Here is a 27,684-nt window from a genome sequence, read left to right as displayed (position 1 = left end):
TTGATCTTATGGTGTTCTGCATTTAGTTGGTCTTGTGGGGAGATGAGTTTTTGGGGATTTTTTTTTTTGGTGTAATTCGACGGTTAGCTGATGTTATGACGGAGTTCCATAACTTGTGGGGAGATGAGTTTTTGGCGAACGATTCTTGGGTGATGAAGGAGTTCCATAGCTTGAAGACGAGCCGAGCTTAGACGATGGAGAGGAGAGGGAGGTGGGAGAGGATCCACTCGGTGAGATCAACGCCCAAACAAATTCTGCCTTGTTCAATTGGGGTTTTCTAGAGTCTGACCCCCTCTTTTTCTTCATTCTGAGTAGCCCCGATAAGGAACGACAACATTGTTTGAACGCCGCTATTGACCAACATCCTTAATGACCATCACCAGTGATAAGAGGGATGGGATGCTTATACAGGTAAGAAGAAGAAGGGTTCCAACGGGAATGACGTCGGAAAGCAGTGGATTTCGGTGTCATCAGCGCATGAGCTGCACTACTCGGCGAAAAGGGCGCGAGCGAAGAAAATGAGAAAGAAGACGTTCCTGCCGTACTGAACATCAAACAACGGCCAAACAAATGTTGGACTTGGAACAATTGTTACGAAACGAACATAACGAATGTTCTGGTTCGTATTTTTTGTTCAATTTGTCCAACCCTGAACAAGCCAGCAAACATACCCTAAATGCTCATAGAATACCTAATTTGGCCTCATTAAAATTTTTTTTTGCAAAGCGTCAATAAGTCATATTTATTTTAGTTCGCGAGGGTACAACAATCATTTTAAGCAGCCCTCAAATCATGATTGCTGTATAATGATAGTTTAACACTTTTAATGGAAGGTCCTCTTCGCACTAGCTTGGGATAAGGCAGGAATGTTTTTGTAAATCACCAATAAGAGCGACTATTTTGCAAAAAAAAAAAAAAAACTAATTATTGTTAGGGATTTTGACCAACGATGCGACCACACACATCATCCTAACGGGAAGCCAAAAAAGTAAGATGGTCAGCAATAGGTTGGCGACCTTTTTTTAAAACATTGTCAAATTAAACGCAATGTCTTAATTTTTGCATTAAAAACAATAGAAGATCGTTTTTAATTCTCAATGCACATACTCAATGAATATAATTTTACAGAGTTTTTATGAGGTTGCATTTAGCTACAAGAAAGGAGCCGATGAGATTTGATTAGAGAACCTGTGGGTGCTAGCGTGGCTTGTTTGCTTTGCTTGCCCCGATCGTTTTGAAAAGCATGAATGACATCTGAACAGGTAAGAGATGGAATTATTAGGCATACTGTTTCTTACTCTAGCTATTGATCACACTTCTGATTAAATTATTCTCAAAATCTTGATGATCATTTTGTAACATTTCCGGTCAATGCTTGTAACATATCCAACAAACCAGATCTGGTAAAAGGCAGTTCGTTGTCTCTTCAATTTGTTAATGGCATCAAGGTCATAGTTTGGCATGTCAAACAGAAGGGAGTATGAAGAATTATGAATCGTGAAAATGAAATTTTTTACAAGTCCCACAAATTGATGATTTCTTTTACTATCAAATTCATTTTTTTCTTTCATGCAGGTTTTATAATGGATCCCAAAGTCAAATCTCAGAGAGAGAGAGAGAGAGAGAGAAAACACTCATACATTGATGACATATATACATGTCACGATGAGAAAGATTGTCAGTACCACACATTCAAGCCAAGAATCTCTCAAGTAATCTTCCGAAAGAGAAGTTGAATTTGGCTGTTCCCACAGATTGGGAGGGTTTGGCCAAATCCGGCGCCTTCTTCACATTGAACAGCATGGTTTGACCTATCTCCTTGCGCAGAGACTCAATGGTCTTCATGTCCACTGGGTTCCCTGATGCATCTCGCACATAGAAGACATTGACAGCTTTGCCCCCTACCGTTGATACCTCGGCACGCATCACCGACAGTCCGTTCTCCCGTAGGACTCGAGTCACATCTGATAGCAACCCGACACGATCCCTAGCACTCAGTTCCAGGCTTACACCCTGTTCAGATGTCATGCAAAAAGAATGGCATTAGTTGTGAAAGTTGCATGAGAAAAAAGTAGGCACAGTGATGCACCAAGCTGAAGATACAAATGGCCTGGACATGGGTTGAGTGAGTTCATAACTAGTGATATAAGGCCTAGTTGGGACTTGGGCAAAAATTAATAGATTAACTTCATCAACCTGGTAGAGATTGGGGCAACTACACCTGGACCAGGACTCATGTTGAGGTGATCAAACCTCAAATGAGTTGCCTGGTTCTGTGCAACTCTTGGACTTGGACTACACTGCCATCATTGGAACCCTGAAATTTCCACATAAGAGAGTCAGGTCGGGAATTATAGGGGAGGCACTAGACACACTCTACTAAGCTAAAGTTGGTGGAACTTGAATCCAGATCAAAACAAGCAGTCATGTCCTGTAATGGCTTAGATGTCCATAGTTGAGAAAACTCAGAATCACTATAGTTCTCCACATACAATTTATAAAATTAATTACTATTGTCCCACTACTAGCTTTATTTTAAACTTGAAATTTGAAAGACCTTGATAAGCTTGATTATAATGTAAACCGTGTTAGAAGCATGCATCATACAACATATAATGACATAAGAATGCATGAGGTTAACCACGAGACCATATAACATGACCATGCTAATGCCATAACGATATAGAAGAAGTTTGTTTTTACTATGGAATTCAGGAGAAAATGGAGGAGCTTTAAGTCTATCAAAACAACTCTTCAAATAAAAGAAAAAACGGGGGCTTTAACAAGAATTCTCACGTTGGTATCCAAACACACCCTAAAGAAAATTGAAAAGGAAACAGAGTATATACCTGACATAACATGACACAGAAGTTTATGAGAAAACCAATATTTTGGAGATTCATTACAGGAAAGGGGAACATGGCTGAGTTCATGAATTCCAACATCATTAAGATCATGAACTCAGTCACTCTCAAGCACGACAAACAATTGACCAGTAGCTTTTCATTAAAGAGGTGGTTAATTTGTAGTTGTAATTTCGTTGTTCACTTACATCAGAGACTCTACGCAGGATGGCAGCCTCAAGACTCCGGATGACATGTTTTTTCTTTGTCTCTGTGTGAAGAGTGCAGCCATCCATATGCCGAATGTAATACTCCTGCAAAGTCAAAGCCAAAGTTACTGAGTTGAGCACCGTAGAAATCATTAAGAGTCCATTTGAGATCTGGTGGAGAGAAATCTCGTTATTCTAACTGTGGCCCACAGTTTTCATGTTTGGGAGATATCTCAATCAGAACTAAGGTTCTGCAGGTCTCCAATGAAAGGTGTATAAAACAGAACCCTCCCTTCTCAAACATGCAAAAGAAATGCAACCTAAAAGTTGCAAAAAGAAGAACAGAAAAGAAGCAAGAAAAGGCATGCGAAAGGTGCTTTTCAAGAAAAATGTTGAATGAATTTCATATGGCAAGTAATTCACATGAAAATTCTTGATCCTCTGCAATAGGCTTTGAATTCTGCTCAGGGTCATGCATCCAGCCTTTTAGCCATCAAATCATTCCCAGTATACCTGAAACTCTCTCACTCCTTGTGCAGCTTGCCTGGTTGATTTTGCCAACTTCTGAAAACATGGCCTGAGTCTTGGCCCAGCCCAAAAGGTGTTGGAGCAAGTGCTCAAAACCAAAGAGCCTGATATAACTCGGACTGCAATTTAGGTTGTGATTGCATTGCAAGGAAACTAGAACCTGATGTAACTCAGACTGTAACTTAGGTAGTGATTACGTCGCAAGAAAACCAGAACCTGATATAACTCAGACTGCAATTTAGGTTGTGATCGCGTCACAAGCAGTGGTTTTAAGTGGAAATGAGTGTGGATCCCTCTTCATTGCAGGAAAAAATGCTTCCTTACCCTTGCTCAGCCCAAGCTGTCCGGATGCACCCACTACTCCAGACAAGTAGGATAAAGTTGAAAACCATTTATTCAGAAAAAGTAGAATAAAATTGATAATGCATTCCCTACTTTTCTGAGTAGATCGGTGCATTCAAACACCACCTAACCATGCAAACCAAACGGGCTGGACATAGTTCCCAAAACCAGACGATTAAAACTGTCTAACCAATCCTTATGGAACATGCAGATGAGCATGAAACCTATCCCACAGAATCTGAGTTCTGAATAAAAACCTTACTGAATGTCACCAGTCCAACTAATCAAACCAAGTAGAAGTTACAATAACTCAGCCAACTTTGATTCAAGTTGTGGACAACTTGGCCACATGGATGAGCAAAGAACCATCTGGGGTCAATACAGACACAGATACAGCACTGATTTGAGAGAACACTATCTTTATGAAAAGTGGGACATGAGGTGATCTATTTATTTTAAATATTTAATTTATAAACAATATTTTTAAATTCTATGCAGAATATATTTATTAGCAAATAAAGTATACAAAAATCTATTTGAAAACTCCCTAGACCTATGTCACAGGGATTCGGCTAGCAGGGTGCAGCACCCGCGTCGACGCGACTCGACGCGGGTGCGGGTGCGGCACCGGGTGCGGTCAACCCGACCCTGGGTGTGTTGACCGCACCCAGGGTCATTTGTGTCCATTTTAAAAAAAAAATTGCCCTATGAAATGGGCTGCGGAATTTAAAAAAAAAATCTTTAGGGGGGGGGGGGGAGGGTGCTGCCCCCCTATAACCCCCCGCCAGGGGCAGCCCCCCCTGGACCCCCGCCCGCTGACCGCGCAACGGGACCCGCGCCAGGGGGAGCCCCCGGACCCCCTTCCTGCAAGGGCAAAAACAATGAATCAGGCTCCACAACTCATCACTTTCATCTTTGGGGACAACCATATAAGATAAAAAAATGGTAAAAAGTAAGTTGGGCATAAATGTCATGGACCTTAACAGCTACCATACATTCATACATATACACTATACATGATATATATATATATATATATTTTACATTTTTGCCCCTGCCGCACCCCCACACTCGGGTTTTTTGGAAGTGCCGAATCCCCGCACCCGTGCCCGCACCCGCACCCGTGCCCATGTGACATAGCCCTAGACATGGGACCCAAATAACACGTCTTTATGACAGAAGAAGACCCATCTCCAAGAGGTTGCTTGGATGCACCCAATTATCCAGAAAAGTGGCATAAAAGTTAGCTGCCATCTAGGTAAACCAGTCATCTAAACACCCTTCAAGATGGATATCTTTCTTAGTCTTAGGTTGTATCTGTAAGTGGTTGTTTGGCATTGAGAAAAAAAACAAACAAACCTGAAGTGAGTGTAAGACATTAAGGTACCATGTACACATCAGCCTGGTCCATTTCAAACTCAAGCACTCTATTTGCAAGCCTAACTGACTCCAGTGAACACATCACTAAAAAACTTGCACCGAATCATGAGTCTTATTCGGCTGTGCACCATTCAAAGACCCTACAAGAGATGAAGTTAGCTTTGTTGTGTAGATACGAGCAACAAATATCAAGATCACTCTTACAAGGTTTAATTATTAGAATAATGGAGATTCAATTACAAGCAGAAAATACTATACATACACATTATAATTCATGTCACACACACACACACACACACACACACACACACACACACACACACACACACACACACACACACACACACTTAATTACCCTCACAAACTCAAATTGAAGCTCTCACTTAAGTTTACGTACAACTTATTTGCATGATCCATTGATGTTGATTTGAGGACTTACATTACTTGTTTATAAGAAATAATTCGCCTATCATGGGCCACCTCTCCTACATTTGTCACCTTCACTGACCCATTATAACAACAAATGATAGCTTTGTTTTGTTTTTTCATGAACATCTTTCACCTACCAAGAATGGTCTCTCTCTCTCTCTCTCTCTCTCTCTCTCTCTCTCTCTCTCTCTCTCTCTCTCTCTCTCTCTCTCTCTCTCTCTCTCTCTCTCTCCATACATCAGATGCCCTAGGTCTTGGTGGGTTCTCTAGCCCAATTATTTGTGAGGACCATACTCAATAATCTCTATCTAGGCCTAAACATCTTCATGTTTATCTTTAAACATTAAAGGGTTCGAGCATTGGTTGAATGTTTCCTTTGATACTGGCTTTAATCAAAATATAGCTACATTCTCTCACAACTTTCTCTATCAAAAGATTCTTTGCATTGATCACATCTCTAATGAAAAGATATTGCACTTCAATGTACTTATTCAATGAATGGAATAAAACACTTGATTATTTATTAAATACATTATATTTTGTCTAATACAATGTAGCTTAGCACTCCCTCCTTTTTTAGCATTCTTATTGACAGGCCCTTTCAGCTCCACATCTCATATGACCTTTTATGTGTACGTGTACACCTGAACTCTAACACCTGACAAAAATGCACATGTAAGTTCGTGACTGCTCTCACTATGAGCCATACATAACAATCAATCCACTTCCCTCTCTCCAAGTAAGCCTTTAATGTGTCCATGCTTGCTTGTGGACATCTTTTATAACCACCAAGCAACTTTCCTCTTTTGCCAAGACAACTGAACCCACCCATGATCATGCCTCTATCTCTCCCTCTGAATTCTGACATGCTAATGGCTCATTTTGGATAGGATCCAGCACCAACGAAGTTATGGACCTAACCCTAGTCCCATTTAGTCTTTGACCAGTTGACCTATTTGCCCATTTGGATTGTTAGTTTGATCCATTACCATAAAGGGTCCAGTTAGATCAAAACAGTACCAATTAAATGATCTACTCATCAAAATTGGACCAAGACTGATGGGGAGATTCTACATTAGACTTGACCAAAATGCTAGAAAAGAAAAGAAACAAAAAAGTGGGCCTAAAGTCTACTTTGGATATATGAGTGAAATCTTCATCCATATTTAAGTTGGTCTTTGCTTTCTAAAATTTGGTATATCACCATGAATATTGGACTTCATGCTTTTTTGGTTGAGTTGCACCACACAAAAAGATCCTATTCTAGTAATTCAATATGAAGAACTATTTCTAGCAGTAAACAATTCAGATTTGGGTCAAATGTAACCAATACCAAATCCAACTAACTGGATATTGACAAAATGAACTCGAATATGGAAACGAGTGGAAAAATCTAACACTGAATCTGAAAAATACATGTAATCAGATTCAGATATCTGTCTGAATCTGTTACAAATTTCTAAACCAAATTCCAATACGATTACTAACCGGATTCAGTTTTCCATTTCTCATGCTTCAGATGAAAAAAAAACAAAATTACTCATGAAAACAAGTGTAACAGCAGCAGAAAATTTTCATACCAGCCAAGCTCCATCAATCCGATCAGTTCTTTTATTTTCCTGTCTGAACACTGTCATAAACACCTACTCTATAACATGCTCCTTCTATACCCCACTATGAAAAGCAGCACAGCAGCAGAGAAATGTCCAATTTATGTGCCAAGCAAATCTCATGTCAGCACATTCCAACTCCCTAGACGCCATGTAACAGAAGTAATCCGACTCCACCTATACTATCCCTACATGCTCATACACCCACATCACCCTATGCATGATAGGAAGAGATCCATATGCATGGGATCAACACAACATGTTAGTCACCCAGTGTCTATTCATCACACGAAGAGAAGAGAACACACTTCTCACATGCAAGTCAACAATAATGGCTGAGAATCCTTGATCCACCCACATGACCATATGCATGTGGAAGATCAAAACAAACCTGACCCATGGCCAACGGCATAACATCCTCACATCATCACAAGTGGTTTCAATCATGGCTTCAAACATACTCAGGGATGCCACCGCTACAACATGCTCCTCGCATCCAACTCGATACCATGCATGCTCAACGGAGATCATTCCGATCCAATCCACGTGAAGATGAAAACAACCCCAATCCACATAACTTCTTCACATCGTCATAACTTCCTTCAAACATGCTCATGCATCCCACCACTACAACATCCTCCCCCCATGCAACCCAATAACATCCATTTTGGAACCAAGAGCATGCCTGATGCCACCGCTACAACATCCTTCCCCAATCCAAATCAACAGCCGTAAGTGAACAATGACGGCAGCAAGATAAGTAGAGAAAGGAAGCTCTCTCTCTCTCTCTCTCTCACACACACACACACACACATGTCATACCTCACCTCTAGTCAACCTTAACATCAGCTACCTTCCCTCACACATGCCCTCTTTCCAACTCTCAACGTGTCCAGGAGCCGCGGAGCCACTAGACGCCAACAAAGGTGTCACACGGGGGGGCTCTTTCCCCCTTAGTATTATTGTAGACAATTCCCTGCAGCTAATTACTTTTACTGCAAGTGTACATACAAAAGCAGTTGTTGAATTTCTTGTCTAAATCTCCAACAAAATTAGAGACAACATATTGAAATCTCCAATAAAATAAGAGTCATCATATCCGATCAGTTTTATTGTTTCTCATTATCATCTCCTCTAAATAGTACCCAAACATTTTTGTACCTTTTAGTTATTAAAAAATCCACTTGATGGCCGATCAATGTTTCTTCCCCAGTTTGACCATGAAGGCATGCACTTGCTGACCATAATCATGACACATAAGATGCCTGATAGTGTATATATCAATGTGTAAGGAACACTTATAGAATTTAACATCAGCCATGCGAAATTTGGTGAAAAACCTTTTGATATAATTGATGGTTGGGTTAGCCACAACTGTCATGTTTTTCTATCTTCCGTGATCTCCATCCCAAAAACCTTTTTCATATCACCAAGATCTTTCATCTTAAACTCCTTTTTAGGTTGTTCCCTTAGTCGATTAATGGTTGACATGCTTTTAACCATGATTAAAATGTCATCAATATGCATAATAAGATAGATCTTCTCAATGTTTTCCAAATTCTTCTAGCAAATACAACAATCATATTGAATCTAATGGTACTCATTTTCAACATGAATAAATTAAATTTTGAACACCAATTTTGTGTAGCTCGCTTTAAGCCATAATGAGATTTCCTTAACCTGCATACAATGTCTTTCTTTCTTGTCTTCAGCTTCAGGTCTTTCTCATTGATTCATATAAATTTTTTTCTTCAATCTCCATGAAGAAACATTGTCTTTACATCCATCTATTATAGCTCCAAATTTTGGTCCACCAGTATTACTATGATGACAAGGATTATCTGTGCTTGGAATGGAAGAGAAGTTTTTTACAGTTTATGCCTTTCTTTTGAAGTCATGCTTTATACTTAACTTATTTATTATCATGAAAACTTTCATACACACACACAGATTTCATGTGCATGTGTTGTTGGCCATTCTTGATAGGTGAAAGATGGTGATAAAAAAATGACGCTACCATTTTTTATTATAACGGATTCTTGAAAGTTGCAAAAGCGATGGAGGTGGCTCATGGTAGGTAAGCCATTTACTACAAACAAGAAGTATGAAACCTCAAATCGATGTCAACCGATCAATCAAATGAGTCGTATGTAAACCTAAGTGAGAGGCTTAAAATTGAGGTCATGAGAAAGTAATTAAATGTGTTATTTAGCAAATAATGGTGCAAGTTTGATTGTGACCTTTTTTTTAGAGAGAGAATAATTGTAATTGAGATCTATATCAACAATCCTTGTTATTTGTTATTTAATTTCCATGATTAGTCATAATTAAGCCTTGGAAGAGTGATCTTTCTATTCGTTGTTTTTATAGCCATGCAGAACAGGGTCGATATCTAACTTTCTGCATGCAATTAGCAAAAATAATCAAAATCCCTTTGGAGTTTTCACATCCAACCTGAAAAATTCCCAATCCAAATCCAGTTAACATACAAAATTGATATGTAAAATGGTATCAACTAACAGTAAAAACCCAATTTGGTTATCCCAATCCTAGTACGAACCAAATCCGGTTAAGCCCTGTCGACCTGTGTAGGACTCAATAATGCCCACATTCAGATCACAAACACGGCCTATTGCTGAAGAAAAGTCCATCAAGAGCAATCAACATTTCACAAAAAAGGTGATGCCCCCACCAACTGTGAAATGCGATTGCAGTTGATCCCTCTTTGATTACGGGGAAAAAGTTTGCACCTAATGCCAGAACTTAGATCGGTTGCGCACCTAGGCCACGGCCTAATGCGGCTGAGCTCCAGATTCCGAAACCCAGCCACCACTATCGCTACAGCTACCAAATCTCTTAACAAGTCTTTCGGTCTTTACCTGGAGAGCGTAGGGCCCGTCGGAAACGATGGAGGCATGGAACACCACGTAGTTCATGTCCGTGAGGGTGCACACCGTGTCGAACAGCAGCTTCGGCCGATCCTTGCACCTGACGTTCACCACCGAGTACCCCTTCTCCTCGCAGCTCTCCACCGTGATCAATGGCCGGAACCCCTCGCCGCCACCGGCCTCCTCCTCGCCGACCAACTCGTCGCAGTCCGGATCGTTGGACATCATCCGGTGCAGCCTCCGGTCGGTGTGAGTGAGCTCCATGGAGACGCTGGTCCGGGCGGCGCCGTCGCGGCCGCGGAGCACGTTGCGGAGGTGCTCCTGGACCTCGGCGAGGCGGGCGGGGTCGTCGAGCCTCCGGGACGTCGCGCTGTCGGTCACGTAGACGACGCAGGCGACGCGGGTGTTGTGGGACCAGGCCTCCGCGGCCACCACGTTGCAGTTGAGGTCGGCCAGCACGGCGGAGATCTCGGAGAGGAGGCCCGGCCGGTCGTTGCCCATCAGCTCGATGGCCGTGTACTCCCCCACCGACTGCACCCGGGTCTTGGGACTCCCATTTGCCCCCAGCCCCTGTTAGACAACACGGGGTACCCAATCGGACTACGGCAAACGAGTTGGTTCATAGTCGCAAGGATGAATGGGAAAGAAAGCAGAGATGAGTTGAGCCCCCTCACCTTCTCTATAAGCTCGATGGTCTTGGGATCGGTCACTTTGTTCCCCTTCAGGTCCGTAACATGAAAAACTGCCCAAAGGACAAGTAACACCCTAAGTCAGTCTATGGCAGCAGTGCCCAGCAGCTGTGTCGCAAGGACCACATTCGCTTTGACAACGTGTCCCTGGTGCCACAAATTCGCTATATTTTAATAGAGTTTTCATCATTTTAATTATATTTTAATAAAGAGAAAATGAAATTTACTTCTAAAAACACCACAAAATAATTTTATTGATTTAAAAATTTTGAAAATATGCATGTCCTTGCGTCTTCTTTCTCTGAAAATTTACAAACTCGTGTCACACATCTAGTAGCACCTATGTCTCCGTCACATGACCCAGTAACTTCACATGAAACCCAAAGCCAACGACTTTGGTTTCAGTTCACACCAGGATTTCTATGCATTAGCATCAATCCATCTTGGCCATGAGGTAAGTCAAGTCGGCGAACCCAAACACAACCTAAAATAATGGCTGTTTGCGTTTCCACCAAGGTGGAGAAAAGCTGGTTCCAAAGCAATTGTTTCCAACTCACTTGCAAACCCTTTTCCAGGAACCCAAACAGGGCCTGGGAATTTCCTTTTCCTTTTTGTTTTTCCTTACCGTCCATGAACCATCCGCCATCGGAGGAGATATAGGCTTTGGAGATGCTGAGATCAAGGTCAGTCAACACCTGCACAACTTCCAGCAATATGCCAGGCTTGTTCACACTGTCAACCTGCACAAGGAAAAAAAAACTGAATTCAATCCTCTTAGAACAGATGAATATAGCAGCGCGTTGGTTTGAAGGAAAAGATAATTTTTTTGCTTGAAATGGCACATTTGCTCAAATAATTTTTTTTTTTAAGGAAAAGATGATTCATTAAATGATTCAATGAGGATACAAAGGCTGGGTGATGAGCAATCACCCAAAGCACGTTTTCTCAGATATCAACCCGAACAAAAAATGCAGGATCCAAATTTGCCTAGCGGATTCAAAGCCACAAGTTGGTAACGGTTAACTGATGCTGGTTAATTTAACTTTAAATTTTTTATTTTTTATACCATCAGCGGTTTATAACTAATTGAAAGAGAAAACAAAGCTATTTTTTTTTGTTCTCCCTTCCGAACGAACAGGTAAGCTTTGGGGCTCCCTGCTGCTTGCAAACGATATAGCTAGAAATTTCAGAACCTAAGCCACCAGATCCAAATGGGTCAGATCCGAAACAGCTAAATACATGGAGGAGTCGATCCGGATCTGGAACAGCTAAAACTTGCAAAACCTTCATCCGGGATCCGACCCATTAAAATCCCTATGTAAAATGAAGACTTCCAATTTTCAAGGATGTCGCTTTGACCGTTACTAAGTATAGGGGTCGGATCCAGGTGTAACCAAACCCAGACCTGATTTGAAATGATGGTACCGGATCCGGACTTGGGTCTGATCCGACTCACCATATGAGAAACCATACCCTGATCCTATAAGGATTTCATGAACCAGACCCAGGTCATACCTGGTAAAAAAATATTTTTTTATCTTTTTTACATTTAAAAATTACGGATCTTAGTTGAAACTCGGGTCAGACCTGGGTCTGGTATGAAATTTCACAAACCATACCCGGCTACATATATTAATCGGACCCTTCAGGTCTGACCCAGATTCTAATTGGACCTTCTTGTTTATCACCAAACCCTGACCCTATAGGGTATGGTATGGGTCGGGTCTGGGTCAAACCCATCCCATTGACAACCCTAGTTACAAGTGGCAACTTCACCGAAGCCTAAAGCCCTGCACCCACTTACGGCCAACAAGGGCTTGCCCAGCTTTGAGTTTGGTGGGCCCATTGTTTCAAAAGATTATACAGTGATGAATTTATTATATGAAATGCATCATATCTGCTAGTCACATAGCATCCAAGTTGGACTTGGTTGAGCCCTTTTCCTAGCATCTTATCTTATCCCACTTTGTTAAATATATGATAAAATGAGCTTAAAAAGTTAGGTCTGTCAGGCACACTTGCTTCCCTACCACAAGATATCTGGTGTGAAAAAATGCACATTGCTTTTCATATTCTTCATTTTTTTTGTTTGGCTAGACCACGGGATTCATACCCACTGTATAAAGGCAACAAAATTACAAAAAACTTCCCCACTTTTCCCTGTTTGTAAAGACAGGCCAACTTTTTGGTTACTCACTCCACTGCTCGATTTTTTTTTTATTCATTTTAAATACGAAATAAAACTATTTTTTAGCTCATTGTTCAGATTTTCGTAGTTAATCAAACAAAATGTAGACAAACACACACTCTGTTCATGTTAGGTAATTACTAAGCCACTATCAAGCCATTGATTTTTATGCCCGTGCATTTCTCTGTGATAAAGATGATAAATTCAAGGGGTTAAAGATAATAAACATAAGTTGGGTTTATTTCAAAATAGATGATAAGTTGGCGGCTTTCTATAATTTACCTTATACAAACAAGGGAAAAGTACAGTAGAACCCTACAGACACACAACCTGATCCATTTTGCAAAGAGATAAGGATCAAGCAAAACACCAACGGTGCCAAAACACACCCAAGATCAGAGACCTAGTAGCCCTGGCTCTGCCTGCATTACTTACCGACGCTGCCCTGGCAGCGTAAAACTCGGTAGGCCTTGCTCCAAGGGAGTCACCACGCTTCAGCTTGCGCAAGGGGTGATGCCCATATATATAAAGAGGTGCCTACTGCAAGAGAGGGTTTTCAAGGTATTTTTCACAACTATAATCCTGCAGCATAGTCGGTTTGCTAAAAAATAACACTTAGGTCATGTTTTTTTTATGAAAAAATATGATGTTTTAAATATTTATAAAAAAATTAGAGCATAGATTTTCAAACACAGGTGAGAGTAGGCAACTACCTGCTTAAAAACGTAAACTTAAAGTTAAACTAATTAAGAAAAATACAAGTTGATGGCCGGCTCCACTTGATATGGCTCCCTACCGCTGCATCTCAAGCTGTTGGATTATTGGGTCATTGGATTTTTCACCCAATATATACTTTTAGGTCAGCAGGAAGATTCCGGGCTGCCCAGTGGCTTTCAGCGGATCTCTCCTTTTTGTTGGCGTGATTTTCGTTATCTTATCTCGATCCTATTAGGGGGCAAAAAAAAAAAAACAATAAAGAATGCGCTCAGACATTACCTTGACTAGCGTGCAGTCGCTGCAGGTGGCGTTGTCGATTGATACCCTGCAAAGTGAAAAGATAAACAAAGTCATTAGAGGAATTTTGATCTATGGGTAGGGTGAGAACGAGTCGTGACTCGTCAAAGGACTCAGTCTACTCGTCTACAGCTCGGTGATGACTGATGAATCTGCGCCCAAGCCAACCTGGCTCTCACCTCGCCAAAGTTGTCAAGGGACTTTTTGTTAGAGCATAGTGGGTTGGTTGAGAAGCATAGCGCAAGGGCCTATTGGATATCGGAGCAAATCCAATGATCGGCCTCGAGTACTTTACAAGATACTTGAACCACACAAAACACAGAAAAGCGTTGCACGCATAGGTTTTTTGTGTGTGTATTTTACATAGAAAACCGCTACACGCATTAGCTATTCTCTGTGTACTGTGCGGCCCGAGTACCCGAGTACTATGTAAAGTATGTGCATTGGTGGCAACAAGAGCTCCGCTCATCCGGTAAAGGCGACTTGTGAATGTCACCGAGTTGAAGGGACGTCACAAGTACGAAATCCACGGGTAACGTCCCTTGCCTTTAGGTCAAAGCTGGGTCTACTCTCCCCGGTGAACAGGGGGACCTCAAGGATTTTACCAACCGGAGGCCAGATCATGCACAAAACAATTATGCATTGTTCACAATTTTATGTTTTTATTATGAAACATATAATGAGTATTCATACAAAAATAACTAAAATTCATCTTAACTGAAAAACACAGGATTGTAATATTTTTATGCTCGTTTTTACTGTTGTTTCTTGCTTCCTCTTATGCTTCCTAAAGACTTCAATCATCAAAGCAGTTCTTAAACACTCACTCCTAGGATTCAAAGATATCAAGAAAAAGACCAATGTTAAAACACTCACCTACAACCTATGTGCAATTCATGTGACTTGAATTGAACCAACACACCAAGAAGGCTTGAAGACTCAACCATAATACTAATATATATATAGGAAATCCACAAATCCTAGCTCTCTCCTCCTTTTGGCGAAGACTAACAACACTGTCGAACCTCAACAACACTCAGATGACTGCAGCAGAGCTTTCCCAGACCTAACCCACTTTGTGGTTCAGCCAAACTGAGTGAGTTAAAATACCAAGTTTCAATCTAAAAAGGTCATCCAGACTAAAGATAACTAGACGGGTTTCAAACCGATACGAGGGCGTTCCAGCACCAAGTTCTAGACCATTAATTTATAAAAAAAGCAAGGAAAAAGAAAAAATCATTTAAATGAAAGAAGTGTCACAACAATTTCACGGGAGCGAGATGGTTAACTTTTTAATGAAAGGCTTACCTTGGGGGGTTAATTCTCTGGTTCAGTGTCTCGTACTCGGGATCAAAGTAAGGCCAGCAGATGCTCCCCATGCATGCGCCCTCTCCTCTTTCCCAATCTTAGCCCAGGCTAGCTGCACGTGAGGCTTAAAGCTTAAAGCTAATGAATGAAAAGGTGAGAACAAAAAACCCAAAATTAATCCCTACCCTCCATGGTCCCTACCCATTCCCTCCCACAAGTGGACCTACCCTCCATGGTCCCTATCCATTCCCTCCCACAAGTGGACAATATTCTGATAGGCATATCAAGACAAGACCAACCTTATCTTTGCCCATTTAAAAAAAAAAACCAAAAAAATGAGAGTCCAACCTTATCTCGGAATCAAAGTCATATAATACATTTTTGGGAAAAATCTCAGCGACGCAAACTAAAAATTTTAGTTTGAGGAAAATCTCAAGTACATATCAACCTACATTATATATATAATGATAGGGTGCTCCCGGAGCACCTACGTACTCTCACCTAACAGAAGCTTCTAATTTTAAAAAATTTTGAGCTTTTTTTTCTTGATCAGACACTATAGATATGATCTACAATTATTTAGTGGAAAACAAGTTTTGGATCATGTGATTACGGCAGACATGTAGGTTTTGTAAGATTTAAAAAAATAAGCTGCTCACAATGTGCCAAAATTTCATGGCTTAAAAAAAGCCTACTTTTATGTTAAAAAAAATGATCCAAAACATGATTCCTATCAAATAAACTATATTAAGTACATAAGGTCTGATTGAGAAGATGTAACCTACAATTATATATATATATATATATATATATATATATATATATATATATATATAGAGAGAGAGAGAGAGAGAGAGAGAGAGAGAGAGAGAAAAGGGGATGATCCACCCCTTGTCCTCCCCTTTAAAATATGTACATTAGATATATTTTTTTTTGATAAATCTGGCCATATAGATGTCATCTCCATAGTTGAAAACATATAATTAAACTATTGGGTCAAAGTTTTTTTTATGTATACAGGTAAGATGTTATAAAATAAAAAATTTCAAAATTTTCATAACCTTGATATTTAGATCTTTTAAAATCCTTTCTACACATCAACAAAGTTTGATCCAAGAGTCTATTCATATGTTTTCAACCATGGAGATCATATTCATGTGGTAAGATTTGTCAAAAACCATATCTAACATCCAAAATTTGAAGGCGATGACAGGGGTGGACCATCCCCCTTCTCATATATATAAAACTGTAGAAAATATGAAAATATAACATATCAAAAAGTGTAATTAATATTACAATAAAGCACAATAATTTTCAGAATGTGCATATTTTGAAAATATTACATCGTTTTGGAAAATGTATCATATTATCTTTCATATTCAAAAAAATGTAAAAAGATAGATAGTTATTCATTTTCAATTAATTTTATAAGCACATCTTTATGTTTAGCAAAGATACAAAAACAAATATTCCTAAAATGTTTTGAATTGTGAACATGTTTATGATTTAGGTTTGCTTTACTTTCCGCCTTCATAAAAGTTTTTATGTCAATTTTTTACCACCATTTTGTCTATCTTCTGGAGCCGGACATCTCTATGGACAAGGCTGATGGTCTAATTGAGAAAACTACAACCTTTTTCAAAATCCAATGGTACTAGCTGACGTCTTGTGTATTCGTCGAACAGCAACCAAGAACATGATGTTAACCCGCAAAAGGATGGGGATGTAAATGGTTCTGATTCAGATCAGGTGTGACCAATACCATATTTAACTAATAGGATGTTGGCAAAGTGGATTTGAATTCAGATGGTGAAAAGCTCATACCAGATCCATTCTTTTTCAGATTCAGTAGCAAAAAATCAAAACTATATCCGCATCCAATTATAATCCTATACTGTTTTGGCTTATCACATGCAACTAGACGGAATCAAGATTTCGGATAAAATCTGATTGATTGCCATCCCTAAAATAGTAGCCAGACCTGTATGTGGATCAGGTTGGCTTTGGGTCAAAATTACAAGACCAACTTCCAAGGGCCAGGTGGATCCAGCAAGACAACTTCTAAGGGTCATTTGGACTTCATTCAGTAATTTCCTAATTTGATGTGGACATGATCTGAATCACACGTGCTTCAATAAGAAAAGGTCATTTGCCTGTAAAGCTGACGTATTTCCCATGTTAGACAGGGATCTGGATTTGTATTGCCCGAGGGTTTTGTTAGATCGGACTTGATTCCACTGAAAATTAATTCCCCAAAATGTGGACCCGGGTGGGACTTGAATGACCCCAGCGGCCACCACCACTATCCAGTCTAGCTACACCTAGTGAATGTGCTAATGGTTGTAGTTCTACATAGGGATGGTAGTGGACCAGGGGAAACAGAGCCCCGCTCCATCTTGCCCCGTTTGGACCGGGGATGGAGGACATGAGGTTAAAATCAAACCTCGTGCGGGATGGAGGTTTAAATCAAAACCTGTGCAGGCATGGAGACGGGGATGGACTTACTCTTGCCCCCAACCTGCCTCACCCCACCTTGCCCCATCCTCGATTTTCATTAGGAAAATTACTATTATACTTTTATACATATTATATATATATATATATATATATATATATATATATATATATATATATATATATATATATATATATATATATATATATATATATATATATATATAACCCTAACATAAAACTTTTTCATGAATCTCTCCTTTCTCCTTCCTTTTTTTCCTCTAACGAGGAGCGTGAACTCCCATTTATCTCCTCTTCTTCTTCTCCTTCCTCTAATGGCGGAAGGTGGTAGCGGAGGAAGGACCAGATAAACGGGGTTCCACCTCGTCCCGTTTGAACCGGGGATGAAGGACATGAAACCCGTGCAAGGATGGAGGCAGGGATGGAGAGCAAAATTTTGAGACGGGGCAGGAGTGAAAACCTTGTCCCCACCCCTGCCCCGGTCCACTGCCATCCTACCCAAGATTGCCATTCCTCATCTCGCTGATGTTGCCTGTAGGTTGAGATGCTTTTTGTCCCCTGCAGCGCAAGAAGAGTCTTTATCATCTTTTTCATATAATTCTTATGAAAGCCTTTTTTTCCTTGTTTTTTCGCTAGAACAAGAAAAAAAACCCTATCACCAACCACATATTTGTAAGCCTCCTATTAAAAAAACCCTTAGGTACGTTTGGAAGAGAGAAAAACTCTCAGAGACAAAAAAAGTTTTGCCTATGAGATTTTTTATATGAAAAGGTTTTCAAAATAAAGTTTTTCTCTTGTTTGTGTAGCATGAAAAAAATAGAGTGAAAAAATGTGAAAAAATGAGAGAGGAGGAGGGTAGGTGGGTGGGTGGTGGCGGTGGTGGGTGGTGCTGATATGGATGGTGATGGTGAGATGGGTGGTGGAGAGTGTAAAAATAAATTTTTTTTTGGTAGGAAACATTTTTTTATAAGGAATGAAAGAATGTTTTATATCAAATACTTTTTAGAAAAAATATCCTTTGTTTGGAAGGGTCAAAAAATCCGTAGGGATTTTTCATTTTGCACTTTTCCTACATCTTTCTTGCTTCCAAACATACCCTTAAAGTTTGTCCGTGTCCACCAGGAATCGAGCTTGAAGCAAGGGACACACTCTGTAGGTATGAAACCATGGTTGTCCCATGTCACGTGACGAACCACCGATCCCTAGCGGAGCCATTGTGGGTTTAATTCTTAATGAAGCTAGACAAACAATTTGCAACAAAAAACAATAATGTTAGGGAAGCATGGAGTTCGAGCCACCGTTCACTTTGCCAAAATCATAGGTGTTATAAGTTCGTCAGTACCACTGAGGTGGTATCGGCAAGCAGGGCCCTGTGTCAAGCCTAAGGCCCAGGATAGAATCTCTCTGCCACATGGGGGCGGCTGTTCTTCTGGTAAGAGTCCGCCTAACCCCAGCTTGCCTTTCAAAAAATAAAAGGAAAAGTTCGTCAGTATTTTTTTCCCTTCATCACCACCGTTCACTTCGCAAACAAGCTGGGCTCGTGCTGATGCGCTCATGACATCATCACCAGCCGTTGATCTCTTGAATGGATGGTAACGATTTCAAAACACCAACACTCGTGATTTGGCAACCCATGTGAAAGGCCACCCACGGGGCTCGAACGTGGTTGGTAGGAGCTGTCAGTGCACGTCTCCATGTGGTGGGACGTTGCAGATTCAAAACCCCAGTCGTACGATTGAATAATAACTGGTGGGGGTCCGCCTAACCTCAACTTGCCTTAAAAAAAAAAAAAATCCATGCGGGAAGGCATGCGTGCTGTCTTTGGATGCTCGGTACTAGGGCCACTATTGCCCAATCTACATGGTCAACTCTGAACAAAAGCATGGTGAGGTGTGTACGACACCGAATTGACCCCAACAACCATAGAGTTTGAAAATATGACAAGACAAAGACACCACTCGTAACCGACCACATCAATTTGCCTGACAAGTATTCCAAATCGTTGAGATCCTTCACCTTCATTCTTTATCGGGTCATGTGGTTCAGCCACGGAGAGAGACTCTATGGACACACACACACAAACACGCACAGCAATAACGGGAGCTTCGGCGGACATCAGAATATCAAAACCATTAAACTTTTTCAAACAAGTACATAAAAAGGAATGCCTAATCGAAATACTTTGGCAACTTCAGAATTATAAGTGTGTTATTTTGAGCACTTAGTTTTTTTAGTTGATAGGCAAGCTAGAGGATATGAGAATTACGAAAAGAAAAAGAAGCCCTGGTTTTCAATCAATGTAGAAAGCAATAATGATAAGATTGGGGACATGATTCTACCATCAAAAGTATGGGAGGATGATAGGGAAGCAGCCGTGCATCTGGAAGACGGAAGGGCCTCACACGGGGGTGGTTGTGTTGGTCATGACCACGACCAGACTGTCCATCTCTGAGATGGACGGCGCTGAGACGTCGCGTCTTACTTTTTCTACAAACTTTATCCTTGTGGCATATAAATTAAAGGAAGGGACCAGCAGGTGACCTGTGAAACGAGAGAGCTGAGAGCGAAGTGATGAGGCGGTCACTGTAAAAACACCGTCGGTAAATAGTGAAATAGACATAATGACCTAACCAGAAACTTGGCTGACCATTCTTTTTTCAACTCCCCGATCTCTTTCTTTCTCTCTCTTCCTTGCAAAAAAGAGAGAGAGAACTGGTGGGCAATTTGTAAAGCAATAGCGGGGAATATAGAACGTAGGGACAAACAGCGGAATCTGCCAGAGAGAGAGAGAAAAAAAAAATTACGCATCTGTAGCGGCTAAAGATTGACGAGGGAAGAGGCATCCAACTATACAGAAAGCAAAAGAAATCTATATCGCACGGGTTATTCTACCTAAAACCTCTAACCGATCGAAACTTCCTCAGAACCGGAATCCCCCTAGAGGCGAAAAATTCTTTTAAAACATATGCCAAATCAATAAAGAAAAAGAAAAGAGGACAAAGCCAAAAGAAGGAAAAAGGTCGAAGTAGGTTATATGTTCCTCCCCCCCCCCCCCCCCCCCCCGAACAAGGCAGTTAGCTACATCTCATGTTCGGGGGTCCCAAAGAGCACCACATATGTAAGCATATGTGTCTCGTATCCCCATGTTTGTCAGCATTAATTAGCATTGGAGTTTGATGCGATTGTAAAGACTTAAGTACCCTCTCCTCCATTGGTGCCAAAAAAAATGATGATTCTTGAGAAGGAGTGGTTGTAAAGACTTAAGTGCCTCGAAGATGATTATTTAAGACCCAGTCTCTGCATTGCAGGATTATCTGAGAAAGAAATCTCCCTTGGAGGAGGCCATGAACATCAACCCTCTCACTCTCACTCTCTCCCTTCTCTTTCTGCTTCTATGCACATCCAACAGAAGATCTTACATTGCTCCATCAAGCACTGACTGACTTGCACATTGACTGTTGTGAAACCTGATTCAGAGTTTTTACCCTTACAGGAGGAGGGTTTGGGGGCTCCTCCCAGCGTGGGTAGCATCATTCAACTAAATGAGTTGTAGATCCTGATTCAGAGTTTTTACCCTTACAGAAGGAGGGTTTGAGGGCTCCTCCTAACGTGGGTAGCATCATTCAACTTGATTCGTTGTGGAGCTTGATTCAGAGTTTTTGCCCTTACAAGAGAGGGGTTTGGGGGCTCCTCCCAACGTGGGTAGCATCATTCAACTTGAAGAGTTGTGGAGTTTGATTCAGAGTTTTTACCCTTACAGAAAGAGGGGTCTGAGGGTTCCTCCCAGCGTGGGTAGCATCATTCAACTTGATGAGTTGTGGAGTATCAAGTTGTGGAGTCTGATTCAGAGTTTTTGCCCTTATAGGAGGAGGGTTTGGGGGCTCCTCCCAGCGTGGATAGCATCGTTCAACTTGATTCATTGTGGAGCTTGATTTAGAGTTTTTGCCTTTATAGGAGGAGGGTTTGGGGGCTCCTCCCAGCGTGGGTAGCATCGTTCAACTTGATTCGTTGTGGAGCCTGATTTAGAGTTTTTGCCCTTACAGGAGGGGGGTCCGGGGGCTCCCCCCGGCACGGGTCTCGAGTGTCGTGGTCAAAAAATGCATAGGGTATCGTGGTGAGAAAGACATATTTTTGTTTCAAGCAAAGTTGGAAGAAATCAATGAAAAATCCAACAAGGAGCATGTCAGAATCAAGATGTGGATGTCAAGCGAGAATGGTGTTGTGCAACTCAAATAACACAAAATAATAAGGGTCTGGTTTTTAGTTAAAATGAGAAATGAAATGACAATAGAAATCGCTGAAAATTTACAGAAATAAACTAGACTCAATAACAAAGACACCACTTTTTACGGATTTGGAATATGACCTCCGGTTAGGGAGATATGGCCCTGACAAGTTTGTCCTAATTCGAGTAGCGATTTACAGCGATTTGCTTACTGAATAACACTACAAATCGCTACAGTGATTTGTGGAAGATACTACAAATCGCTATAGCGATTTGTGGAAGAATCTACAAATCACTATAGCGATTTGCGAAAGACATTACTAATCGCTATAGCGATTTGCGATTTGTAGTGTCTTCCGCAAATCGCTATAGCGATTTGTAGTGTCTTTCGCAAATCACCCGAAAATACTACAAATTGTTGTAGGAAAGCCCGATAATACTATAAATCGGGATTCGCGCCGGGAGGGGAGCCCCCAGACCCCCTCCTGTAAGGGCAAAAACTCTAAATCAGGCACAGAAGTAGAGAGAGAAGGGAGAGAGAGTGAGAAGGTTGATGTTCACGACCTTCTCCAGGGGGAACTTTTTACCTCCCTTGATTTCTTCTCTAGAGAGAGAGAGGGTTTTACAGTGTTTTACGGAGAATGAAGAAGAAGAAGATGACAATGGAGCAATGTAGGATCGTCTGTTCGATGTGCACAGAAGTAGAGAGAGAAGAGAGAGAGAGTGAGAGTGAGAGGGTTGATGTTAATGGCCTTCTCCAGGGAGAACTCTTTGCCTCCCTTGATTTCTTCTCTAGAGAGAGAGAGAGGGTTTTACAGTGTTTTACGGAGAAGGAAGAAGAAGAAGATGGCGATGGAGCAATGTAGGATCGTCTGTTGGATGTGCACAGAAGTAGAGAGAGAAGGGAGAGAGAGTGAGAGGGTTGATGTTCATGGCCTTCTCTAGGGAAAACTCTGTCTCTCTTTATTTCTTCTCTAAAGAGAGAGAGAGAGTTTTACAGTGTTTTACGGAGAAAGAAAAAGAAGACTTTGAAGAGTCAACATCATCCTCGACTTTCTGGATGGAGGACATATTTGTCTTTTTTTTAATTGTTTGTTTTTTCATTTTTGAATGAAATGCATTTTTGTCATTTTCTCAAACCATCATTTTATAAGAAAAATAGCAAGAAAGGGTACTTTAAGTCTTTGCAACAACACGGGAATACGAGCCCCATGTGCTTGTATACGTGGTGCTCATTGAGAGCCCCTAACACAAACGTGGGATTCAGTGAATCATCAGGGGCGAACGTACACCACCCTCTCTAAAAAGGTGGATCCCCGGATAGTCTCCTTATGTAGCTTTTCTGGAAAAAATGGAGAGGCTCGAGGTTCCTCTCCGTGGCCGTACGGTCGGCTCGAATCCGTCGCAGCGGCGCGGGGAACCGAATCAACCCCGAACCCTAAACGATTCGGCGCTAGCTATGGGCGGTTTATAAACTTTAAAGAAGGGGGCAAGGAGATGAGAATTCCAGAAAAAAAAAACCCGAGATTTCCTGATACGGAAGACGCAGTGACGCAATTCCCCGTATTTTTCAAAGCTACTCAGCGATAAACAGGATGCGGAACTGAGGTTCCAGGATTGTTCAGGAAACTCAGAAAGGGCAAAGATGTTCGCTTCCCGTTCTGAAAGTTTATATTTTAGGGAAAACTCGCATATTTCTTTGACGGACGGGAAAATGCACAAGATCCAAGTTGACACAAACCAAATTTCTTCTAACGGATAGAACCGTAGAAATGGAAGCGAAAACAGCGAGACTTCAACGAAGAAAAACAGAGCAAGCAAGGGGGAAAATGCTAAGCTTACCAAAAAAGATAAAAAAAAAGGTATCGAAATGAAAATTTCTTTCAATATTACAAAGAAAACGTTGAAATAATTAAAATCCAAAAGCAAAATTGGAAGAAAAGGTTACGGCTTCACAAAGAGACGGAGAACTCAAAAAAACATCAAAAGGCCACTAAATAAAACAGCAAAACAGAGACTAAATTCTCTCGATTCAATAGAATCCACAACAAAACCAAAGAGAAAGGATAGGACAGCACATATTTCAACAAAACCCCACGAGGAAAGGATAACCGGTTTAAAATTCGCTTCGGCCATAACAAAAACTGAAGAACGCTCGAAAAATCAACGGAATTCACAACAAAGCCGAAGAGGAAAGCAAAAACCTCGAAATTTCCTAAAATATAGGGAAAATGAGGATATTGATAGCAAAAATTAATATGATATCTACGAAGAATCAAGAAAATTTACAGCTCAACGAAGTAAACAAAAAATGGGGAAAAAACACGAAAAAAGGAAAACAAAGCTCTCGATGTCCACAAAAATCCGAAAAAAAAAATCATGATAGAAATCACCCCGATCTCACAAGAGAAGAAGCAAAAGTTACTGACCTTCACCTCTCCGGCAACTCTTCCGGCGTCGGTGACGGCGACCGTCTTACTGATAGACGAGACGAGACGAGAGGGCACGAAAGAAGCGGCGGACAGCTCCGGCAGCCAATGACCATATAAATAAAGAAGAAGAAGAAGAAAAGAGGTCTAGGGAGAGCCTCGTAAGGTCATTCGCACACTCTGTCTCATTTCGACTTCGGAATAGCACTCACTCTCAGAGAGCATCATCGTCTCCCTCTCTCTCCTAATATACTAGCGAATTGGAAACGGGTACATCAGGGCGGTTATCTAAATAAGAGGGGCTCTTTGGTAATTTAGTATGCCGTGCAACCACGTGCTTGCTGATGTGGAGATGCCCTAGCCAGGGCCTTCGTGATGCGGGTGACTTGGACGTGTGTCACGTGTCGTGTCGCTTTCGGCAAATTGCTCTCTATAACAGACTTTAGAACAAAGGCCGTTAATGCTTTTTCGTAATTATTTATTGTGTCTTCTTTTCGAGACAACTCAAAGTCAAACCAATCTATCTCATTCAATTCAGTTATTATTGATAAGATCATTGGCTTGTTAGTTTCTGCATTTAGCAAAATTTAAAAATACCTGTGTGATTTTATAATTTTATAAGAACAACAGGAGCACTTTGATAATATTAAAAGGCGCAACGGCCTTGAGCGCGCGCTCTTAATGTATTTGCTATAAAATATTTTGTGGGACTGTTTGGATGACGTTCAAAACCTGTCTTGGACGTTTTTAGGGTTTACCTGAGAAGACTTGAGCTCGTGCACCATTTGAGTACTACAAAACCGGTTTTCACAAAATGAAGGTACCGTTTGGATGACGGGGACCAAAACCTGGCTTTTGGCAAATCAAGTTTTGCATCAAACTAAGTTTTATGGCAAACCTGATTTGCCAAAAACCAATCATAGTAGGATGTTTGGGTGACCAAAATCGGTAGTTTAGTTTTAGTTTTAGGCTTTTAGTCACCAAAAACTAAAAAAAAAAAATAAGGCTCACTATTTTCCAGCTGGTGGCTAGCCAAAAATGGCCAACCATGTTTAAAACTTAAAAAAAAAAACTATGGTCACATTTTTTTTGTAAAAATGCAAAAAGAAAAAAAGAAATGTTTTTTTAACCATTTTTCAGCATGTCACCAACGGGAAATGACCTGACTAAAAAAAAGCAACCATGATTAGCCTTTTTTGGGGGGAAAAAACAAGTTTTTTGACCATTTTTCATCATATCATCTGAGGATAGGAGAGATGTTGAGAAACAGAAGAGAAGAAGGGGGGTGAACAGCGCCCCCCCCCCCCCCCCCCAATAAACCAAGTTGCAAAAATAAGGCCAAAACAAAGGAGGAGAAGGGTTGAAAACCCAAATTTTCCTACCAACCATGTTTATCAAAACTTAGTTTGGCGGGACCCAAACTAGGGATGGCAGTAGACCGGGGCGGGAGCGGGGGACAAGGTCTCCACCCTCTCTCGAAATCCTGCCCTCCATCCCCGCCTCTATTCCCACACAGGTTTTGATTTTAACCTCAATCCTTGTTTCATGTCGTCCATCCCCGGTCCAAACGGAGTGAGGCGGGGTAGGGCCTCGTTTTTTCCTCGGTTTATTGTCATCTCTAAAGAAGGATTGGGGATGGGACAGGACTGGGCGGAGCGGGGCGTAAGTCCATCTCCGCACGGGTTTTGTTTTTAACCTCCATCCCTGTTTCATGTCCTTCATCCCCGGTCCAAATGGGGCAAGGTTTTCCCTCGGTCCACTGCCATCCCTAACCCAAACAGCCACCAAACTAGGTTTTTGGTGCAAAACCTGGTTTGACACTCAAAACCAAGTTTTCATCCAAACGTGAGAGAGACAAATGTTGTTAATTTGCTGAAAAGTGGGTGGACATGCTCGAGAACATTAACAAGTGCATATAAATGTAAAAATAGGTTGAACTTCTTACAATGTTGATAAATTGCAGGCAGGGAATCTTTTAGTTTTTTTTTTTGTTAACACTTGTATTGCTGAGCTCATCCCTCTACGAGAGGTTTTTTGTGCTGCTGATCTTCTGATCGATCTTATCAGAATCGGTTTGAGTTTTGAGTCGATTTTGAAAATCATTCAAAGAACCGGCCGAATCATAATCGAATCGAATCTAATCGATCAGAATGGGTCATTTTTTTACCATGAGATGAAAACTAATAAAAAAATATTAGACAATTTTTTAAGCCCCCTTAACGAATACTAAAAATTTACAAACATGAAACCGAATAGGCCTTTGTGAAATCGATTTTGAGATGATTCGCAAACGAATCTTACAAGAATACTTCTGATTAAAGGTTTCCTGCAAATTAGTCCGTCTTTTCATCGATTTGCAAATTAGTACCCACCTTCTGTGAATTTGCAAATCAGTCCCCCCACCTTTTTATTAACTCTTGCAAATTAGTCCCTGAGGTTAACCTCTGTAATATTTTCTGACGGAAACCGTTAAGGTAGGTAAATGGACGGGTTAGGGCTTTAAAATTAGGGTAAAATTGTCATTTGATATGATTTTAACTGTAGGTTTAAAATATGACTATGGTTAGGTTGACAACAGATTAACGGGAGAACTAGGGGGTCCGCTTGTTTGGTAAGAGCAATTAGTGCACGTCACCTTGTGTTGGGACGTTGCAAGTTCAAATCTCAATGGTATCGTTATATAATTGGTAGGGATCAGACTAACCCCAGCTTGCCTTTAAAAAAAATGGCAGGAAAGGTGGGGACAAGAAAAAAAATATATGCAGCTAAGTTTTTTAAAAGTGTTTGAGATGACTTAAAAGACAGTGACTAGTTTTAAAAAAATATATGCTGCTTAAGAGCTACTGATGACTATATTGCATATGATCATGCCCTTATTATGCCAACACAATCTAGACATTAGTGCTTGTTACTTTTGGTTGCTCCAAGCAATATTGTAATAAACTATTAGAAACATATGCTCAAAGTCAAAGCAAGTTCACAATAATGTTCATAGATTGATTCAGGACACGACGTCTCACTACATAACTCTATTCTATAGTTGTTAGTGATTGAATAGTGTTACACAAACACTATTCAATCACTATTCAATCACTAATTAGCTTAATTAGCTTTGTGGGAATGAACG

The 27,684-nt window shown here is 40.8% G+C and overlaps 1 protein-coding gene across 2 annotated transcripts; it reads right to left on the bottom strand.

Moving 5' to 3' along the window:
* Positions 1 to 1,536: 1,536 nt before the first annotated feature.
* Positions 1,537 to 24,656, bottom strand: LOC149848307 (ACT domain-containing protein ACR3-like). Of its 2 annotated transcripts, XM_089989884.1 has the most exons (8): positions 24,558 to 24,583; positions 15,429 to 15,540; positions 14,103 to 14,148; positions 11,544 to 11,658; positions 10,904 to 10,971; positions 10,221 to 10,799; positions 3,053 to 3,157; positions 1,537 to 2,013 (listed from the first exon to the last, which is right to left on the bottom strand). In XM_089989884.1, the coding sequence occupies exons 2-8, from the start codon at positions 15,497 to 15,499 to the stop codon at positions 1,693 to 1,695; spliced, it is 1,305 nt and encodes a 434-aa protein (XP_089846010.1). In that variant the 5' UTR covers positions 15,500 to 15,540; positions 24,558 to 24,583; the 3' UTR covers positions 1,537 to 1,692. The 2 variants fall into 2 exon arrangements, with proteins under 2 accessions (XP_089846010.1, XP_089846052.1); XM_089989926.1 differs by lacking the exon at positions 15,429 to 15,540 and having other exon boundaries at positions 24,558 to 24,656.
* Between the last annotated feature and the right edge of the window lie 3,028 nt (positions 24,657 to 27,684).

This window comes from Nuphar pumila, chromosome 1, assembly GCF_984573655.1.
Source record: "Nuphar pumila chromosome 1, dmNupPumi1.hap1.1, whole genome shotgun sequence".
Taxonomy (NCBI): domain Eukaryota; kingdom Viridiplantae; phylum Streptophyta; class Magnoliopsida; order Nymphaeales; family Nymphaeaceae; genus Nuphar; species Nuphar pumila.
Note: the sequence above shows the minus strand (reverse complement) of the source record. Positions and strands in the feature narration are given on the sequence as shown.

Excerpts from the sequence above, each read along its gene's own strand:
- LOC149848307 (XM_089989884.1), bottom strand. The coding sequence starts at position 15,499 with ATGGGGAGCATCTGCTGGCCTTACTTTGATCCCGAGTACGAGACACTG. Across the intron at positions 14,149-15,428 it reads CAGAGAATTAACCCCCCAAG|GGTATCAATCGACAACGCCA; the intron begins GTAAGCCTTTCA and ends TTCACTTTGCAG. Across the intron at positions 3,158-10,220 it reads ACGGGCCCTACGCTCTCCAG|GAGTATTACATTCGGCATAT; the intron begins GTAAAGACCGAA and ends TTGACTTTGCAG.